Genomic DNA, 22,810 nt, shown 5'->3' on the forward strand with positions numbered 1-22,810 from the left:
TTTTCTAAAAATTCTACTCTAGAACAAAAATGGTTTAAAAGTACATAATTATAAACTTCAGGAAACCTCTTATAATCTTCTACATGAAGTATTCGAACAGGAAACCTTATTCTTTATATTTAAGACCGACAAGTTGATTGACTAAGCTGGTTTAACCAAGATGCTATTTGTAATTGTTGTTTTAATAGCAAGTCTTCTATAATATCTAATATGTGTATAAACATAGATCATTTCCCCTTACCTATCGGAATGGAAAATAAGGCTTCCAGTTAAGTATTAGAATCAGCTGTTGCTCAGCCCACTTTGGAATCTTCAAAAAGAATTACAAGTAAGTACAAATATATATTTTTTTTGAAATGATGTAAATTGAGGAGTAAAAATTGAAAATTTTAATACAGGTTACTCTACGGGTGCTTTTGAAACAGACGAATCTGTCCCTTCAATTTCAGGCTGATAATAACCAGACAGTATAATAACAAGAAGATCAACAACGAAGTGTATATGTGGTAATATTGCAACCAAGAATTGTTACATATATACTTTTATGATTTTGTTATTATGTTATATTATCTAAAAAGCAAAAGATGTGCAAAACCAAATTTAGCAAGAAGTATCATTCAGATATAGTAAGTGGTATGGTAGCATAATCAGCAAGTGGTCATTAAAGCGATTAATTGAGCACAACATACTGCGCAAAGGTAATGCAATAACAAAAATACTAATTAGATGTTCCTTGTTCTGGTGGGTGAAAAAAATAAATAGGATTGCAAATGACAAAAATGACAAAATTTTTATGGCTGCATATAATTAATATAGTTACTCAGTACATTCCAATATTGTGTTTCGAAGTAAATTTCGGACAAATAATTTTTTAATTTATGGTTTTTTATTTTTAACTTTTAAGTTAAAAATTATATATAATCAAATTATATATTGTATTTTGAAATATTTTAAAAATATTTTGTACAAATGTTAACGCACAAAACTTAGTTAGAACTTTTATATAGGGGAGATCGCATTCTAAGTCTATATTTTGTGATTTTGAGCGTTCTATGATTACCGCTTATGTACACTGCATAATTCTATAATATATAAAGGTGCAATTATTATTTTATGTATAATAGTTAAATGTCGAAATCATATAATTTAACAGTTATATTAGCAGTTGCAGATGTTGATTCCTTACACTGCGTCTTTACCAATAGATATGGCTTGATCAAATCAATTGATTATTTTTCGTTTTCTTTTAAACTATATAATAATATTGATGATAGTGGATTGAAAGTAACTAAGTAAAAACGATCCGAATAAAGGCATTAATTGTTGAAATTAGAAAGGCAAACATAGATTATAACGATCGTGTTATTGAATACATTAAGTAGTATAGAGAATGCTTTGAATAAAGTTTAAGTAACTTGTATCAATTAACTTTCTTGCAGGATAATGTTAAAGAACGAGACAAATCTTATTATTTTGGCGCATATTCAATTAACTTAATAAATAATAGTTAATAGTAAAAAAATGGTAAATTGGTTTTAAAATAATTTATTAAATTAGTATTTTAGAATTATCTTTATTTTATCTACTATATCAATTTATTTCCTATCAAGAACACCGAAATATATCACCTAAACAGCTTTTTCTGGAAAGATGAAGTTAAATATAACATTTGACACCATTTTAATATAATTTAAATGAAGTAATTTAAATTAAAATTTAAAATTAAATTTAAATTTAAATTTAAATAATTTCAATTAAAAGTCATAATAATTCAGTGTAAGGAATATTGGTATATTTATGTTATATCGCTCCACTGATATGGCTCTGGGTACGAAGATTGTATATTCTAAGGAGCGATGGTGTGTGTATGTTATGACTGAATAGTTTGATGAGTGAGACATCTAGACATAAATGTTTAGTTTATATTAGAATAGATCGTTTCCCAGCGTCGTTCAACAAGTCGCCACTTGTATCTGTAAAACAAAAGCTTTTATTATTTTAAACCTTCCACATTTCATAAATTTTACACAGTAATTGTTTTAGTTGTAAACTGACCAAGTGAAAATGAAAACCAGTAAAAAGTTTAACATTAAAATGGTACTAAGTTTAAAAGATGTTATGGCATTATATTAAATTTAAATATATTTCGAGGTACCAAACTAATTCCTGTAGCGATAGTCGCGGGTTGAAATCCTGCTGGAGCATGGATATACTTTATGTTAGTGATTCTAATTGTAAAACTATTTATAGGCAAAAGTAGAAAATCCGATAAGAATTACCATACCAGTTACGCCAGTAACCAGACTGGGTAAAACCTGTCTTCTGGGATGGTCTCTAAGTTGATCAGTAGCCAGTCGGTAGGCTTAATGTCGTGGTCCGTGGTTCGGAGCCCACGTTAAACAATAGGTCCAGTCCAATTAAACCCTCGTTGGTAAAAGGCGACTTGGTGTTCTGATTGTAAAAATGATATATATTTCAATGTTTTTCTGGCTAGATTTATTCTTTTTTAACATCAGGGAGTGTGAAATATTTAAATAATGTGGTTCTACATATTTGAACAGTTCCATTCACTATTAATAATGGAAAAAAGTTAGCTTCGTGTTATTAAAATATTAATTTGATATAAAATTTTCGATACTTAGAAAAGAATAGAATGACGATCTAACTACATTTTATATATAATTTCAACATTCTTTTAATATAGTTTTTGGCCAGATTGACCAGGTGTTTTCGTCATTCAGTAGTAACTAGTGGCAAGTAGTAAATTCACGGCAACTCCAGCCCTACTCTACTTGATAAAAAGAAGATTTTCATTAAAAAACCTTTAAATTAAATGCTAAGCAATAAATATAATTTTTACAGTAATTAAATAACATATTGGCGGATTCGTTGACCACTGCCCGGGAGATAGGACGGTACTCATGGATGTACCTTATGTTTGTGATTGTAAATGTAAATAACTTTATAGGTAACAGTGTAAACTTCGACAAGGAATAACCAAAACAGTTACGCCAGCAACCAGGCTGTGTAAGACCGAATGTCTTCTGGGTGATTTCTAAGTTGGCCACTCGATAGTCGGTCCATTCCAGATAAACCCTCGTTGGCAATAAGGAGACTTTAAAATATTTTGATATAATAATAATAACATTTTACATTACAGCTAAAACATTTTTAAATTATATGTCTGACATGCCTTAAACATATTGATAAATATGAAAATAAAAAATATTTATTACAAAACAAAAATAACCGACGAAAACAAAGAGTCCTTCTTTGATGTTGAAAAACGAGCAAATTCAAACCGGAGACGTGCCTTTGAATAAATGTTTTCAAGCAAAAAAATCACGGGACAAAAATTCCAATTCATTTTAATTGTTTCATTTCTACCCTTGTAATATCAAGCGATACATCGTTACAAAAGTTGTTCATATTGTTCGATATTAAAAACAACATTTTAGAAGGTATGTTTAGTTAGATTTTATTTCGCTAAAAATAATTAATGGAATTAAAATTAAACATTATAGAGTAGTTATATAAAATAATCTATTTCATATTAGGTGTTAACTATTGTAAAATATATACGCTAGATAACATATTTTAATATTACCATATTTTTTATATATAATCCACAATATCAAATATACATTTCATTTTCTTAATTACTTTAAAGTAATTCGTACTTTCAATTTGTAATATCTAAAATTGCATATCTATATTTAGATATATGAAATGGGTATGGGGTGTATAACATCAGTTATTAGACAAACATAATTTTGCTAGATGATTTTAGCCAGATTGTATATGTTTCTAAGAGATCCCATTGCTATATGTACCGAGCCGTAGTCGGACTTGGTGTGGGTCTGGATGATAAGTCACTTTTATTTTCCAATAGCTTATTACCATAGTTTTCATTGAGCCCCATGTCACAGGACAATATCCCTGTGTACTTTAGACTAAACAATAAAAATTATTTTTAAATGAGAGATTACAAAGACGACATTCTCTATCTCTAATAATGTACACATGGCTACAATTCAGATTATTGAAATATTCTTATGATATCGAAGCTTGAAAACGAATACTCGATAGATAATTTGTCTAATTAGTGCTTAATAAGTACGAATTATTGATATAATCACCCCATTCGGGATGAGAGATATTTATCTTTTTGGATTAATCTTCTTCTAATCTTGAAGGTTATAGAAACAAACGAACGAATATGTTCTCACGCAGTAGCAAATGTTTCATTACGTTCTAATAAATAAGTGCATTGCAGTGAAATTCTAACAGATATATTGTTCTAACTGAGAGAATTTAGATTTGAACTAATTTTTTGAATCATTCCAATATTATGACGTAACACGCTCCGTTTCTCCTACAACTTAGTTGGTCGGGAAACCGAAAATAGAGCTTCTGCTGCATAGCTAAGTTAATTTCAGGTAGACGATTACGATATATGACGTAATATACATTTCAGTGGCTCTGATCTTACTGAAATTAATCGATTTCATCTGCTAGTTGATTGTCCTCCTCATATTATAATTGTGCTGTTACGGTAACTCCAGGCGACAAAAGACAATCATTATCATGTGTTCAACTTATGTGGCCACATACTGATAAATCTCATTGTTCGGGAGGGTTTTTATATCAATTAACGTATAAATGCAATAGACTGTAGTCTTTATATATTATATATCTATTATAATAGTTCAGTACAACAGCACTTCATAAGTTTCTTCACAACATTCTTGTTTAAAATTCTTTTAACAAATTAACCTTATCTCTTAGAGTCAAATGGACATACTAAAAGCTTAAAAATATATGTCATTTATCATTCTGCAAAATAATACAATCAAAATAATAAAAGAGTTGTAAAGCTTAATATTAATAATAATAAATGGTAATCAAAAATTATTACCTATTTGAAAGAAAGAAATTATTTATATTTCCACATTTATAAAGTCCACTTCTAAGTAATCCCCCTCAGGTTAAATCGATATATATTAATGTTATCTCCATATTTCAATAGTTGCGTCCTGGAATCGATTGATTTGGTGAATTAAATAGGGCGAATAGGGCTTGTACAAAATGGCAACGTCTAGGTGAGGAAGAGTTATGTGAGAAAATGTATTATCATGATCAATATGGTCAAAAATTAGCCATCCACAATTTTGCCCTATTATGACAATTGGATTCAAACAAAAAACTATATTTTTACTTTTTAATTTCAACATTTTGCATGCAATTATGCAAGATGCAATTTAGTCACTCTAAGAAGCTTTGATATATTCATTAAAACAAATTGCCTAATTTTTATAAGCTTTAATTGCTTCTTGTTTCTTATAAAATATATAATAATATTGCCGTTACTGAAGTGAAGGTATCTAAAGTAAAAACGTTCCGAATAAAGGCATTAATTATATGAATTAGAAAAGCAAACATCGATTATAACGAGCGTGTGATTGAATATATTAAGTAGTATAGATAATGCTTTAAACAAAGTTAAGAGTAACTTGTATTAATTAACTTTTTTGCAGGATTATGTTAGAGAACGAGACAAAACTTACTGTTTTGATGCATATTCCATCAAGTTAATAGTTAAAGATTATTAATTAGCTTATACGACGATTATACTACGATAATGGCAAAATTGATGTTAGTAAGTTAATTTTTTCTGATAAGATGAGGTTAAATATATCATTTAACAGTATTTTAATGTCGCATTAAAAGGAAGAATGGTGCCTTACTTTAATAAAATGGTACAATTTTACACCATGCGACATTTTATAAAAGAAACTGCTGGGAATCTAGACATGTTTTTTTCTAATTATATAATAGTAATAAAGCACACTTTTGCAGAAGAATTACGTGTCCATTGATATCAATTACTCAAGAATTCTTCATAATCTATTCACATCTAGCATTGTATCACTATACAATATTATTAGATTAATTGTATATTTAACTGAAAATATAATAAAATTGTTAAAAAAGGATATTCAGTAACAACGGCCCTATTTAAATAGCTTGACTATAAGAAACATGCGATTTTTAACACAGATTTTTTAAAAATTATTAGTCTTAATCTCTTAGAATGTTAACAATCTGACTGTGGGCAATAAGTATTATTGTTTGATTTCGGTTATATAATACAACCATCCTAAGATGTAGAAGATCACTTCAGTAAGTGATCTGCTGTACAACTTATAATCTAAATCTTATTCTAGATACTATTCTAACTTATTTTAAAGTCTATCCTAACTTATTCTAATGACTATTACAACTTATTCTAGAAGTTATTAAATTTCACTCTATGTGTCTATTAATCAGTTCGTATGGTAGTTTAAGTTTGAGTCTAAATAGTCTTTCACGTCTAGTCACGTCACTAATAGTCTTTCAGAGTACTTCGCACTAGCACTTCGAATCACATTCGTTATGGGTTCTATGTGGATTACGCGTTGAATCAGTTTATTGGACACGTAATATCATCGACGATGACTCGCAACACTTTATTCTGGAAGATCTAGAGGATATCTATGTTAGATTTGCTAGTAGTACCCCACAGTCCAATACCATAGGCCCAGATGGGGTCCAGTATTGACTTATACAGCAAAACCTTGTTATCTAATGATAATTTAGATTTACGCCCTACCAGCCAATACATTTGGTTTAGTTTAAGCTGTTTGCGTTTTGTCTCTATATGTTTTTTCCAACACGGACGTCGATCAAAATGCATTCACAGATATTTAACGTTGTCTGCTTGCGGAAGTTGATGATTATTCAATTTTACTGAGGAACATGTTCTTCTGCAAAGGGTAAATGTCATGTGGGTAGATTTTCTCTTTAGATGATTTTAGCCAGATTGTATGTGTTTGTAAGAGATCCCATTGCTATATGTACCGAGCCATATTCAGACTTGTCGTGGGTCTGGATGATAAGTCACTTTTATTTTCCAATAGCTTATTACCATAGTTTTCATCGAGCCCCATGTCACAAAACAATATCCCTGTTTACCTTAGACTAAATAATAAAAATATAATTATTTTTAAATGAGAGATTACAAAGACGACATTCTCTATCTCTAATAATGTACACATGACTATAATTCAGATTATTGAAATATTCTTATGATATTGAAGCTTGAAAACGAATACTCAATAGATAATTTGTCTAATTAGTGCTTAATATCATCGACGATGACTCGCAACACTTTATTCTGGAACATCTGGAGGATATCTATGTTAGATTTACTAGTAGTACTTCACAGTTCAATACCATAGGTTTAGATAGGCTTAAGTATTGACTTATACAGTAAAACCTTGTTATCTAATGATAATTTAGATTTACGCCCTACCAGCCAATACATTTGGTTTTGCGGAAGTTGATGATTATTCAATTTTACTGAGGGACATGTTCTGCAAAGGGTAAATGTCATGTGGGTAGATTTTATCTCATTTGTTTTGATACGCCACGTTTTCAATCACAATTCGACTTTGTTAAGATGAAGTTGGTGATTTTTTGTGGCTGATATTGGATACTCGTGTGATGATAAAACCGCTGTATCGTCAGCATATATTGCAACAGTAGTATTTCTTGAGGTAGGTAGGTCAGCTGTATTCATAAGATATAATAATGGGCCGAGAACACTGCCCTGCGTCACAGCCCAATATATGGGCTCTAGGTCAGTGTATTCGTCACCCTGTTTGACAATAAAATGTTTGTCTTTCTGTGAGATACGATTTCAGCAATTGAAAGTGCGTATGGGGAAAATTATTAGTTACGAATTGAATTGTATATCCATAAACTATGCTTAAAAAATGTGTAGTAAATAGATAAATAGTAAATAGATAAATGTCTATTATTATTATAGGAAATTGAAGGTAATAACAAACTTAGAGTGATTATTTGGAATATAATTCTCGTATGCCATATGTCAAGATTTTGACAAGCCTCTCTTGAAGTCAATTTTTCACATATAAAATAATTTGCCGTGAACAAGAACTGATATTCAATCACTTGGTACCAGATTCGATTTATAAGATGGATTCATAACAATCTCCCAATCAAATTGCTGGAGCTTCCGGTGAGTGTGTGATATATGTGGCCGGTCATTGTCCTAATGGAACACTATTTCCGTCCCAGTGGCCAAACTTCTGAGCGATTTTTTCCCTTTATGCGATCCAATTACTCACAATACAGTATCTAATCATGAGATTGGTCGTAGGAGCACAGCTCATAGTGTATGGTTTCTTGTCAATCCCACTAAACGCAAATCAAAATCTACTGGCAATCGAAACGTCTTCATCTGTATCGATGAAAAGCTGCAAAATATAGCATATATTATCTTTGCCGGTGTCTATTTTGATGCATATTCAAACATAACAACGATACATAAAACTATGAAATAATTTTAGACAATACAAAATATCATCTCTCTAATACCATTAGTAAACCGATTTTTGTAGCACGATTTTTTGAAGTATTTGTTTATTGAAAAATAATTAACTTCTTTTTTACATAATTTATTATGCTTTAAATAGACTTTTAGTTGGTGCTCTGAGTGTAAATTTTAATTGATACAAAAATATTACTTCCTAACCTAAATTAAATAGTCCTAAAATTGAAAATCTTTTAGCAGAAAATTCATATAACAGTACAGCAATGTAATAACTCATTAAATGAATAGGGTTAAAAACAAATTTTCATAATAGCGTTTCATAATACCTAAAGTAACCAAAAGCTTAACGAAATTGTTTACCAAAAATCCGTGTTGCCCACTAAACATTAATGTAATCCCGGATTTAATATTAGCATCTATTCAAATCTTCCTTTTAAAGTAACCCTATTGAATGTTTCCATTCCGACGCCGTTATTAACTAATGTACGAAATCGGAGAGCAGAGCAATGATTTATACGATATACGATATGTTCGTTTCTCGAACGAATAATAGTTTGCCAAGTCCATACGATCTAATCAATAAAATCAATTTTAATTCTATATGCTCGGTTTGAATTTTCAATCTGTGTTAGATGAGTTTCTTAGAAACCATTGTAAAGTTTTACGTCCGTTTCTTATTGCAATAAATTGATTTATTTTCAGTTTTATTTTTATTTAGGTGATTTAGATGATTTCAAATTATTTAAAAAATACATAGAATATTTGATATTATTCACCTTGTTCGAGATATTTCTTGATGTAATTAATATTTATTTATTATTTTAAAAAAAAGAGACCTGACATAAGAGGGGAGTGATTCCTTTTTCAGTTTTATTTTCATTCAAATTAATGCTAATAAGTGAAATATTTTGATAGTATATATGATGATTTAATGATAATTATTTCTATATAAGAATTCTTGTGCAGGAGTTTTGTTTATTACATATGCTTAATGCTATCTTATTTTAAAATTTAATTAATATTATTGATATATTAATGATTAAAGTGATAGTGGCATAATATAAAAAAAAATAAAAACGCGACAAAAAAACTTTTTATTGGATAACGCCTAGTAAATTGTATAGGTATTCTATTGTACCTAGGTCAATGCACAGACAAGATGAACGCGGGATAAATACATTATTTTTCAGGCCTAAAACCAGACGCTGGAATGCATGACGGATATCTGGTCGCGGAGACTTGCCCTGGCGTGACAAGTTGGACCAGGTTATGTGGGACTGATTCTGGGCTTACCAATACACTAAACCGAAACCGCCTCACAGCTGACACTTGTGAATCGCTACTACTACAGCATTAAATTTGGGGATATGGCACCCGCTGATCGGGCAGCCGTTATTGGGCACGAGGACACAGCCATTTTATTGATTCGCGAACATGAGTTAACACACGACTAGGGGTAAAAATTATGACTGCAGTGACGGATGAGGTCGTTTCAGCCTGAAAAAGGGGAAGGTTAGCGAGGAAGCTCCCAGCATGTAGACCAGCTCGCGAACAAGAGAATTTTCAGAAGAACTTGAGCTGAGTTGTTGTTTGTGGAATGTTTGAGATATGTGGTGTTTATTTCTTAAATTATTTCTGAAAAATCATGGAGCGTTTAAGATTCTCCTGTGGAGCTTATATTGGAAAAGTTTAAGTCGTTTCACCTGGTTGGTGTAACAAACTTAAAGCAGACATTAGATCCGTAGAGGAGTACGGGCCGAATTAACATCTTATGAAATAAGCCTTTGATGGAAATGGGAAGTCTGCTAGAAGGGCAAATTATAGAAGATAGCACGTTTGCTATCCCGGAACCTTTCTGGATTGCTTTCTGGATTTGGGAATGCCAACCGAACAGTCGGTCGAAGTGGAGACCTAGGTACGTGACGTTATCTAATCATGTAATTGTTGTCGTGTCGATCTTAAGTTGCGAGAAGTTCAGTGCGTAACGCTTCTTATGAAAAATGGTGGTCTGGGTTTTTAGGGGGTTGATTTGCAACCTGCAGAATTTTAACCACTTGATCGCATGATCGAGCTGCTTCTGTAAACGCTCTCGAATTGTAACCTCGAATCTGGAGGCCGTGAAGAAAGTAGAGTCGTCAGCGAAAAAAGGCGACATCAATGTGGTCTTTTCTAACTATGGTTCTTTTCTTTGTGGCTAAGTACCGTACTGATCTTGACCTAGAAAGATCTGTCCGATAGGTAGGACTTGATGAGAGCGGTCTTCTGGGAGGCCTAACCGCACACCGGAGCTTTGGTTATGTCCAGGAAGACCGCTCCAAGCTTTTTATGTAGGTCAAGAGCGTGATGGATGTGTGCGGCCAGGCTAGTAGCCTTATGGGCCAATGAGTCGTGAGCGCGAAAGCCGAATTGTTTATCAGGAATGATGTTGTTTTCCTTTTTGAAAGAGTTGAGAGCGTAAAGTATTGCCCGGCATCGGCAAGCTTCGAATTGGCACTGAGAAGGCTGATAGGCCTGTAGTCAAATGGAGATGATTTTGCTCATTTCTTGTTTTTTTAACGTTTTTTAACATTTTATTTTTAATATTACAAATAATATACTATTATAATGAAATATTTAGTTTATTCTACATATGTCAACCGCCATATATCTGACAGATATAAGCCAATTGAAATTAAAAATATTAAAAAATCTGTAACATTATAATAGCCACCTACCCCTCCTAAATGTGACTATAAACCGTTTTCGAATCTACATAAATACACACAAAAAATATCATCAAAATCGGCACTACCATTAGGAGTAGTTACATACACAGGGACAGAAGAAGAATATTTATGTGGATTTCTTAAAATAATATACTATATTTAATGAATATATAAAATTAGAAACTATAAGGCAATTTAAAAAGGTATTTCTGTAAAAACTTATTAATAATTACCATAATAAAAGTTTTATTGAGAGTTTAATTGAAAATCTTAAATGAATAAATATTTAATGCATAAAAATTAAACGAATAAATATTTATAAAATTATATTGCATCGGATATATTAGTTTATAAATCTTCGTATATGTATGCAAAAACGATTAATATTCTCGAAATGTTTGATTTATGGAAGCGTAATACCCATCTTAAATGATTAGCATTAAATTTGTAATCTAAATATTGCTAGTTTCATAAACAACAGTGCTATAAATTAATTTATAGCGATTTTGAAATGGTAATATTTAAGAGGCTCAAAATTAAGCTAACTAAATAGATACAATATTGTATATGTAAAGTCATATAGTGTAATTATTATGCCAATATTTCAAAAGATAATTAATTCACAAACATACAACCCATTAACTACCAAGAGCTAATTATAAATAAATATTATGAAAACGTTGATTAGCAATTACTATTTCCTAGATTGCTAATTTTGTTTCCACTAAAATTTTTAATTAACGTTATAATTTTAAAATATTTTTGCACTATCAGAAATAATATAATTATTTACTAATTAGGTTCCTTATTATTCAGTACAAGGGTATTATTACTATTTTAATTATAATTCTACACTTAACATTTAGTTTATTGACACGTGGAGTTTTTATGTTTATTTACCATTATGTATAACTTTACGTTGTTCCTTTTAAAAAACTTACCTGTAGTACAGCTATTATTAAGCGGTTATTTCAATTAACTACAATTTCCTCATTATTAAATATGTCGGGTTTCGTTAAGTTTAGTGTTTTCTTACTACATTCATATAAATAGGCGCTGCGAGAAAGTAATTGTATTTTAGTGAAAAGCATGCTCTAACTAAAACAGATGTGAGTAATTTATTTAAAAGGGCAAAGACGACCTGAATAATCGAGATATTTCGGAAAAAAATGGAAGAGCAGCGGGATGAGTACTTGTACCAATCGATTCAAAAATGTTTTAAATTATTGGTAGTTGACTTATCAATAGTAGGCACCTGCTTACTGTTGATTGATTGATAGGTCAACCAGTAATAGACTTATTGGCAAAAGCCCCAAGAATGATAAGAATGCGTATCTCATATACACTAAAACCCAGACACATTGAGAAATATTTTTTAAATAACATATGACCTCCTTCTTCGCCGGCAAAAAAGGGATATTGGTATTAGGTGAACATCAAATTCCATTATCCGCTTGAACGATGCATTTAAAGAAAAATGTTTAGGGTTCTCCAAAAGATCAGATAAAACCCCACTTCAGCACGACAATATTTGTCAAAACGACACAAACTAATAAAAAATATTTGAATCTATCGATATAAAAACCTTAACCTAAAACGCTGTATCCTCCATATAGTGATCCGCTCACTTACCAGTTGTTTTAATCGGTAGACATAACTTTTCGAGGTAGGTTTTCCCTTGAATAATATCTAGTATGGGTTAGCCTATGAATTGTATATTACTCAATAACAACATTTTCATAATTCTTTCAATTTAAATAAAATATATGTTAAAACCTATAGACCTATCAATTAGTTTTGATAATGATTTTCTTTGTTTTATTCAAAGTATAACCTCTACATTTTCCCATATTTCAGAAAATGCACGCATTCCATCTCGAAAAACCGATATAGATTTTTGAGCTATCCGCGAATCTCTTCCTTATCGCGTCTACATTAAAACGTTGAATCAAGTATTCACAAGTTAATATTGATGGAGTATGGTTGCCATAAACATTATGCAGCATTCGATCACCTTCAACCGCCTTTCAACTTCCACAAATTGAAATAAAAAGTAAAACGTTCACCAAACACGGTTTACTCGGTACAAGTTCAGACATATTGAACATACCGACAAATAATTTGTTAAAATTTTAAAAAAGTTGCTTCAACATGAATATTACAAATGTAACCTATGCATTTAATACACAGTAACACCATGTGCTGTAAATCCTTTAAAATTAATTTATAAGCCATGTTTAATATTATAATTATTTATTAATAAATAATTACAACAAATCAACTAATTCATTTGTTACCCTTTTTTATAAGAATATGGTGATGTATCTTTTAAATTTCGCACGTTCTTTAACGTAAGAAGCGTCTACAGCAATTTCTGCTAATAGCATAGCGCTGGTCACTTTGACCGGTCTCACGAAACTAGCATTCGCGCCAATATTGTAGCGTTCTCAAAAGTAAAAATAAATTAATGAACATAAGAAGCACTAAGAAAAGATAAAGCCTTTATATCTTCCAAATCTTTGTTATAATGTATTAAATTGTCTTTTACAAAAAATATAATATACACTCAATAGAGTGTACGTTTAATATATAGAATTAGACCCAACCGAATTATTTGAGTTTAGTCTAACTAGTTATGTTATCCAAAAAATCATGTCACTTAGTTCTAATAATTCATAAAATATCTATTATTTCTATATTACTAATATTTAGCTGACAGAAATAAGATAATATCCAAAATATATCTTGTTATGCCGATAAAGCTTTTTATAAGGAATTAAAATATTACGCCTAAGAAATTCAAAATATTTCAACCAGAAATTAAATTTGTTTAAACTTGGGACTAAATTAAAATTCGGAGTAGACATATTTGCTTGCGCACGTCATCACGTTTATATATATTCACATATTAACATATTTATATATATATATATATATATATATACATATATATATATATATATATAAATATACATATATGTAAATATGCAGAGGAAAAAGGGTAACTCAAGTATATTTTAATAGACCAAATAGAAACAAATACTGTAGTAATATAATTATTAAATATTTTAAATTATAATATAAAAATATACAATATAAACTGAAATTATAGATTTCAAAATATATTTGCAAAACTATTTTAACCTAATAATAGTATATTGCTGAGTACTTTATCCATCCCTAGTATCTTCTTTTATTTGTATTTTATATGTTGTACGTTACACTTATTTTTGACAATTCTGTAATTTTAAATTAGTAAATAAACAAAAGAAAATGTCTATCTTCTAGTTCAATTTTCAGGCTATAAGAACCGAAAGAACAACAATATGTAAGAAGTTTGCTTTTTCCGTTTTAAAACGAGATATTCCCACAGAATATGTTTTATTTGAAATTCTATTATACTCTCTACTATTCTATATGTTTACTATTTCTTCAAACTACTGATAATGTTACACGTTTTTGCTTTCAAGGTGTTTATATTGCACCACTTTGTTTTTTTTTTGGTCTTTTCTGTGGATTATTTAATCAAAATTTAATGGTTGCACATTCTTTATAATTAATATGCTATGTACAAATAAGTTTTGATATTTTTTTGCAATTTTAAGCTTATTCAGTGATATCAGCAACAATTCAATTGAAAAGTCTCCGGCCTGACACATAGATGGCGCTACTAGAATTATATCCATATGTTTTTGAGTTAACCCTAACCCCCAAAAGATGTGTATATAAATGTGACAGCTGTCGGACCATTAGTTTGTGAATTATAACATTTTGAGTGAAGCAACTTTTGTTATTGTGAAGAAAATGCATAAAAAGGAATTTCGCGTATTGATAATATATTGTTTTTTGAAGGGAAAAACAGTTGAAGCATAAACTTAGCTTGATGCGGAGTTTCAGGAAACTGCCTAAGGAAAATCAACCGTTAAGGATAGGTATGCTAAGTTTAGATGTGGTGAAATGGACATCGAAGACGGTGAACGCAGTGTACGCCGAAAAGAGTTTGTTACCGACGAAAACATTAAAAATTCCGCAAAATGATTTTGAGTGACCGAAAATTGAAATTGAACGAAATAGTGCTGTGTAAGGTGCGTGCAGCGCGAGCTCACTTTTAACCAAAAACAATGACGACTTGATGATTTGGAGCAGTGTTTGAAGATGATCAAGCGTAATAAACCCGAGTTTCTTTACATTGATATGTGACAATGGCTGAAACATGGCTCTATCATTTCACTCCGAAGTCTAATCGACAGTCATCCGAGTGGACTGCACATGATGAACCCGCTCCAAAGCGTGGGGAAACGCAATAGTCGGCTGGCAATATTATTGCGTTTGTACTTTGGATGCGCGTGGAATAATTTTCATTGTCTACCTTGAAAAAGGAAGGTCTATCAACAGCGACTATTATATAGCGTTCTTGGACCGTTTGAAGGACGAAATCGCCAAAAAACGGCCGTATTTGAAGAAAAAGAGAGTGCTGCTTCACAAAGACAATGTATCTTGTCACAAATCAGTGAAAACGATGGAAAAATTCCATGATTTGGGTTTCGAAATGCTTCCTCATCCACCGTATACCAGAATATACCAGAATATTACCAGAATTCTCGCTGGGAAGAGATTTTCGTCCAATGAAGTGGTGATCGCCGAAACCGATACCAAAATGGTATCAAAAAGTTGGAGGATGGCTATAATAATTGTATCATCCTTGAAGGGATTATGTTGAAAAAAAAACTAATTTTGACAAAAAAATATGTTTAACTATGGTAGGTTGAGGACTTTTCAATTGACTTGCTAAAAAAATCGACCCGGATTTCTTTGTGAATAAGTGAAAGTGATTCCCGACCGAGTCATGAGTCATTAATCAAACGATGTAGTAGTGGAAAGAAGCACGATCTGATGGAAACTGCGGGTGATGTAAGACGTTACATTGTAGCTTCTACGGCTAAAATTTCCTTTACGGATATTGATATATATGGCATATGCAAGATTACTTTATTGTATCTTTTGCTTACGACTAACTTATATTCATGTTCTTTGTCGCTGGTATTACTAATTTGGATGGAATCAGTACTAATATTTGTAATGATTGAGCGCATGTTTCATATAGTAGTCGATATCTTCGCGCTTTCAAGGATAATTTGTCGTTTTCTTTTGGGAATTTAGTAACCAAATTCAAAATGGCAAATAATAAAAAGCCCCATAAAAAAGATCGCCAAAACAATATGACCCGCAGCCAAAGACTCAATTAATTCAAAAAGATCTTAATTAAAAATCCAATGTATGGGAGATAGTAAGATGTAATTTAATATTAATCTATCTTTTGTAACATACTCAAAACTTATTTTTAGACCCTGTATGTATTTTAGGATAGCTAGGCTAAACTAAATTTACTAATTCAAATAATAATGTTAAATGATATCATTTTTAAAGTCTACTGATAAATATCCGAAACAATAAAAAGTAAACACATATTGGTGAGATTAATGTAATAAAATACGTTATTTGTTGTTTGTGTTGAGTTATTAATAGTTATTGAAGTAAATTATGTATAAGTTAATTTAAAAATTGATGTGATAAATCTGCCTCAACATCGAATAAAGTAATAGTGTAGGGTGATTAAAATAATGAGTTCCTTGCGTTAAATAATTTAAAAAGAAAGCGAACAGAATCTCATAATACCGGAGAAGTTATGGCGATAATCTTCGTAATGGCAATGATTTTTGTAGTTTGTAATTTGTAACCATACTTATTGGATTGGATTTTTTTTTTAATCTATTATAATGATGGCTGAAAATTATGACCAGAATTAATTTTTAGATTATGATTAAGTTATAAAAAATTACATTTAATTAATAAATTTATATAAGATTAGGAAAGAAATAATGTGGGATGTTTTTAATAGATGACTTAAAGGTCACATCTCTTATAATTGTTTGGTTTGGTCAATTTTCAGGAACTCATAATATAGCCTTTGAAAGGTATATAGAATGATTTAATTATAATATGTGTCATATTTTTACTCAGTGAAGAGTTATTGCACCCTGAAAATAAATATTCCAGAAGATTATATTTTTCGTATTTTGCTGTTTTATGATACTTCTCAAAAGAGAAAATGCAGCTCAGTATCATCAAACATTGTGTGATGTTTACGGTAACGAATGTTTCAGTAAAAACCAGCGTCAGAATTAATGCACTGGTTGCAATAAAAAGTTATTTATTCAAAAATATCAATAATGTGATAATATGATAAATGATGCACCTTTTGTATAGTCCAGGCATTGCCCTGCCCGGCTGCTGTTATTTTTATTAATTCAGTTTTTAGACTAAATACCCAGAAATGTTTTACCAGAAAGGTGGAAAAAAAAGTCTTCTATCACAGCTTGCGTATAAATAATGGAATATGTATGTATTACTGAGCTCATACGCCAAGTTTGGTAAATTATATTTCATATTACATTGCTTTCATCTATGACGAAAGTAGCTGAATTGTTGAACATTTTAGGAGTGACAGTATCCACTGCAATGGCAGCATAAACGTGGTAAAATATCATCGACGAATGGCAATAATGAACTAAACACAAAATTAACTGTCAGAGATCGACGAACATTAAAAAGATTGTGGCTAGACAATATAAAGCTACCACGGCAAAAGTAGCAGTAAGTCTCAACACTCAGTAGAGTAATATCGATTCGACAAAACCAGTTTTGTTTGGTTTAGTTTGGTGAGATATGTACAAAGCTAGAAGTCATGGAAGGGTTGCGACTACATTATAATATAGGATATAGGATTCATCAGTTTTATTTTTTCCTACAAACGGACTGGTTTATATAACGATCACCCAAAAAGAAGTGTTCAGCCGCTCCTCATTGACATCACTGGCCAAATCGCTATGAATCAATATATCTCGACATCCTCAACGGTGAAGTTCTTACTGCCAAACACTTACGCACCCATACACACATACACAGGTTTAGTGTTAGTTTGAGCAGCATCAGAATATCATCAAACTTCTTTCTTGACCAGCACAATTATCAAACTTCAATATAATTGAACCATTAAGGAAAGTTTTACTCAAAAAATGTGAAGTAATTTTCGCCTCCAACATCACTGAAACAATTCGCGTATGTTTTGGTACAAGAATGGGACCACATTGGAAACTATTCAGACGAAAACTCTACAAATCGATTTCGGGAAAAATTATAGCTATCCCAAAAACAAATGAACTCAACACATTCAGATATAATCATTGTGTTTATGTCATGTGTTGATCCCCTGTATATCGTTAATTTGTATTTTCCCGATATTAATTTTCCTCGACACTATATATAATAATATGGAAAAAAAAATTAAATGAAAATAATCGCAATTAATGTTTGGAATAAATTTTAGATTCAATAAGACCTTTTCACAAATTTGATAAATAATTTTACTGAAACTAAACAGAACTGAAATAATAAATCCTGCTTTGCTAAAAACTGAAATGATCGAAACAGCAACGAAACAGTAACCGCTTAGCGGAGCGCCAATTTATTACTGTCTTTAATTCAAAATTAATTGCCGAAACTATCATTAATAACAAAGGTTTTTGTAAAGAACTGAAAGTAAGGCTTACGTTTTGTATTCGGGAAGGAAATCTGCTTAGAAATTACGGTATCTGCAAAGTCGTTATCTTTTACACTTTGATTAATATTGGGCAAAATATAATTCATAGAATCTCTAATATCTAACGATATTGATTCAACTTACTATTTGGTTCGAATCCTGCTACAAATGAGGGACATGATTGATTAGCTATTTGTCCCGCAGGTGTTTCAGGCCAGCATGACCAACCATCAAACCATGTAGGGCAAAACAGTCCTGTAAACAAAAGAAACACTAATATTATGTTTTATTCTAGCGACTTCTAGCGAGTAAAAATACATATTTGTACCAAAAAAATAATTATTATGGTTTGTTAACTACCTAAATGCGAATATTAATGTGATTTTCTGCTAAATAAATTCTGTTTATTTTTTCAACGAAAATTTGTAATCATCAAAAGCGGATATTTTTTATTTGAAAGTCTGATTCTACACAGAAGCGTTTAAATCAATATTTGGTTTTGCTTTCGATATGGTATAGTTATCGTAACAAGAATTCTATCTGCCTGTCAAATCCTGAGAACTTGTATATTGGGTCATCTGTTCAAGGTGGTGATACCCAGTTTTTGAACATACTCAAATATTTCTTTTTATTTCACAAATTTCCAATCTAACATAAAAAAGATAAATGTTTGCCTGTTTGTTTTCAATGTCTGACTGTTGATCCGACTATAATGAACGTTTGGTGGGTAAAATATAAATCAATATAAACAATATATTTTCTTTTTATTTTTGCTTATGTTTAGCATTATAGTTATTCTAATTCTAACTTGTAATGTAAAATTCTAAGTTCTAATATAAATTTATAAAATGGTGGTAATATTAGATATTATTGTGAATTTATTATCTTTATAATTAATGTTCATTAAGGTTAAGCTTTGATTAATGTAGTCTAATATATAAAAATGAATGTGCGTCTATACCATTGATTCAATTGTAATGAAATATTGGTACATTTTGCTGTGTACATTCACAAATATCTAACTCAGAAACCTGCATAAATGAACATTTTTATAATTTTTTTTTACTCAAAGGAACGTCAATCAATTAGATTTGAAATATCTGTATATGGGATAAATTACGATGCTTAGTACTAGCGTTGGGACCTTTCAACTAAAATTGACTATCGACTGTTTCAGTCGCTATATTTGGTTCGACTGATTCTACTACTTTTTACCAGCGACTATTTCAGTCGCTATTTACGTTCCGACTGATTTTATTACTATTTATTATCGACTGATTCAGTCGTGTATTTTTAGTTACTGTTTATAGTTTTATGATTTTATTGGTAGTTTGCTTGTAAATCACAATATATTGTATATTTCAAGAATACTAATGTAATAGGGCAAAAAGTTTAAAATTATGAATGATAAATAGTAAAATAATTTTGAATGCTTTTATTGCAATAATAGGTTTTTTTTCACTATTTCGTTTTCCTTTCGATCTAACTCTCTAGATTTTTGTTAAAGTCTCTTGATTGTGAAAATTTATTTCCCAACATCTTAAAAACTAAAGTTAGATTCGAAAGATTCCAGAAATGGCATGGATTCGAGACGACTTGAGGAAGTTTTTACAGTTAGCAGTTAAATTTTGTAAAAAAAATATTAACCGTATAGAAGTGATAAACTATATATAATATTTATACTAAATGTTTCTAATAAATACATTTTCTGAGAGGGAAACTCTTCTTTAATAATCAACTATTTATTTTCTTTGCTATTACATATACAAAAAAGTAATTATGGTCGCGAAAATTTTTGGTTAAAATTTATTTTTTTAATTTTTTTTTACATCCCCGTCTCGCTTATACTACCGCTGGAAAAAAAAACATTTATAATAAGCTACTTCAAGCAGTTATCTCCGTGTCTCCCCCTACCATTTATACAGGTACGAATTGGTATATCTCCATCTGGCATCACGAATGAAAAAAATACGGTTATGCACGGTTTCATCACCAGTTTTTTGACTATCGACTGTTTCGACTGTTATGCTACTATCAACTGTTTCGACTACTTTAAGTCGATAATTCCCAATGCCAGATAGTACATAAAAAATGTTTAGTCTGTTGTAAAAATGCTTACGAAACATTTTGTTTTTTCTTTGGGTGCGTACACGAGCGTCTTAACAAACTACGTGTACTTTTATCACAGAGTTGTAAGAAATAATGTGACACAATAATGTGTAAAACTGATTGAATTATGGATAAAAACCAAAAGTGTAAAAATGTCACAATTCCATATATTTTTCCACCAATAGCACAAATAGTGTATATGTAACACTTCCTATTCAAATTAAAATGTAATTGTGTTAGGTATATAGAAAGAGAATGTGACATCTTTAATTCTTCAGATATTGATATCCTCCATCAAAACCATAATTATAAAAGTAGAATGAATGATACATAGATAAATAGGTCTAACGTAATGAAGTTAGAAACAAAATATTTGTAATGTTATATTTTGTCATAAAACTTAATATATTATAAGAACAAATACTTTTGTTACGAGGCATTGCACCGAATGCCGAGTATATCTAGTTTAAAATAAAAGAAATATAATACCAAGTAATATAAAGGTGGAAATATGTTTGGAGTTATGACACGATAAGCTTAGGGCTAGATGAAATTAAATATGACTGAACCTTATTGGTGAAATAAGCTGGGTACTATTGAGAAGAAAGTGAGAGAACACGTGGATAGGTTACGCCATGGAAGCTTAGGACAGCGTACAATAAAAATCATCTGCAAACTCGTTTAATTTCAGTCATTCAATGAGGGATATTATTATACACTGTTTACAATTGCTTTTTTGTTGTTTTGTTTTTTATTATCGAAATATTTTTTAACTTTAAAGAATTTCTAAGCAGTGATCCTCCTTATTTTATCTTGACTTATATTAAAAAAAATACCATACAGAAAGACTGTAGAATGTGCGACAATGGGTATTACAGCCTATAGCCGATGAATCTATTGAGAAATGTGCAACTAGAAGACTAGTGATCACACATGGCAATAGTCATATAAATTGAAAAATTACAATGATTTTTTGCCAATTTGGAATCAGAAACATAAGTGCGTATCAAACTATTTAATTTACTTTTATTACCACAGAACTCTGTCGTCGGAATATAACTGTTTTTTAAAAATATTCATTTAAAAAATTAAAACGTGTAAATAAAGAAAATATGAGGTTATTAATTTAAAGAGAGTATATTTAATTGTTATTACAAATAAAAAATTCAAATCTCGGAATTATCAGAGCAAAGCTCGGTCTCTCGAGTACTCATTTTAAATTAGCAATCAGATTTTCATGTAGATTGCTGATAACTTCATCTATTCAATAATTCATCATTCTAGTATTATAGTAATCTGAGTTTAATATGAACTTACCTTTGTTAATGATATTTTTTTAAAACGCTTAAATGGTAGGTATTATATGAGTAGAGAATTTTTAATTAAAAAGGAACAGTAACAAATTAATTTAAAAAACTAATAAGTCAGAACCTCTGCAAGATCTTAAAGAACGTTATACCTACACGCCAGTTTGGATATATTGACAAGTATTCAACAATTGACCAGGTTTCTAGAATAACAAATGTAATTGAAACGTACACGTATAATCAGACTGCACAAGCGCCAATAAAGAGTTCAGAACGGAATTGGTTGAAGTATGGGAAAATGTATTGTGTAATTGAAAAAAGTCAGCACAATTATCAGCACATAATAAATTGCCATAATACAAGCAAGTATTGAGACCAGTGTGGACGTACGGATTACAGTTATGGGGATATTCCAAAACGTAATATATACCGGATATAAGTTTTTCAGAACATAGTTCCAAGAAGTATTGTAAATGTACCCAAATACTGCATGATCAATTACCTACCGAAACCTTCAGATACCGACAGACACTCATGAAATCAAGAAAATCGAATGAGATATGAGGAGGTACTCCACTCTCATATCATTATCGAAGTAGAAAGAATAGGAAAACAGCAGTGATAATACATAGATATTATTACACCAGAGACTAAGGTAGATCCGATGGGTCCTTCCCGATATATATCTAGA

At 30.5% G+C, this 22,810-nt stretch overlaps 1 protein-coding gene across 1 annotated transcript in view; it reads right to left on the bottom strand.

Annotated features, from left to right (window-relative positions):
• Window positions 1-22,810, bottom strand: part of Dh31-R (Diuretic hormone 31 Receptor) — a 439,521-nt gene that overhangs the window by 273,011 nt on the left and 143,700 nt on the right. The window contains exon 3 of the mRNA XM_076395298.1: window positions 18,848-18,958. Within this exon, the coding sequence (XP_076251413.1) occupies window positions 18,848-18,958 (111 nt within the window). The remainder of the gene's footprint in view (window positions 1-18,847; window positions 18,959-22,810) is intronic.

Source organism: Rhynchophorus ferrugineus, unplaced genomic scaffold, assembly GCF_030347505.1.
Source record: "Rhynchophorus ferrugineus isolate W39M unplaced genomic scaffold, kcgeb_rfMv2 rfM2, whole genome shotgun sequence".
Classification (NCBI taxonomy): Eukaryota; Metazoa; Arthropoda; class Insecta; order Coleoptera; family Curculionidae; genus Rhynchophorus; species Rhynchophorus ferrugineus.